This window comes from Nestor notabilis, unplaced genomic scaffold (assembly GCF_000696875.1).
Source record: "Nestor notabilis isolate BGI_N333 unplaced genomic scaffold, ASM69687v1 scaffold19706, whole genome shotgun sequence".
In the NCBI taxonomy this organism is placed as follows: Eukaryota; Metazoa; Chordata; class Aves; order Psittaciformes; family Psittacidae; genus Nestor; species Nestor notabilis.
In genome coordinates this window covers 1-411 of record NW_009931693.1, presented here as the reverse complement: position 1 = coordinate 411, position 411 = coordinate 1, and the positions used below count along the sequence as shown (strand labels likewise).

The following is a 411-nucleotide window of genomic DNA, read 5'->3' as shown; positions in this document are numbered from 1 at the left end:
GTCCGTTCCAACCCAAACCAGTCTTGGATTCTATGACCCCCCAGCTGGGAGGATGTGTTGGAATAGGGGAGGGATGTGATGGAGGCTCATGGAAAGGTGTACCCCCCGAGCTCCCCCAACTTTTCCACTCAGAAATGGTGCTTGAGCCCCAGTTCCTGCTGTCTGACCCCTAAAACCAGCTGCTCTGAGGGGGGGGAAGATCTGTTGCCCTCATTCCTACCTGAGCCCACTCATGGGGCTTCTCTCCCTCCAGAAATTCTCCACCAAGTCAGATGTATGGAGCTTCGGGATCCTCCTCTGGGAAATCTACTCCTTCGGGCGAGTGCCTTATCCGAGAATTGTAAGTGAGGACCATCCCCGTGCCGTCAGGGCTGGGTGCTGGGAGGGGGAACCCACCTCCTCCCCATCCTG

The 411-nt window shown here is 57.2% G+C and overlaps 1 protein-coding gene across 1 annotated transcript in view; it reads left to right on the top strand.

The window, feature by feature from the left end:
• The window catches only part of CSK (c-src tyrosine kinase), a gene marked incomplete at its 3' end in the record, with an annotated part of 2340 nt that extends 2000 nt beyond the window's left edge, over positions 1-340 (top strand). Inside the window, exon 7 of the mRNA XM_010016032.1 lies at positions 254-340. Within this exon, the coding sequence (XP_010014334.1) occupies positions 254-340 (87 nt within the window). The remainder of the gene's footprint in view (positions 1-253) is intronic.
• Between the last annotated feature and the right edge of the window lie 71 nt (positions 341-411).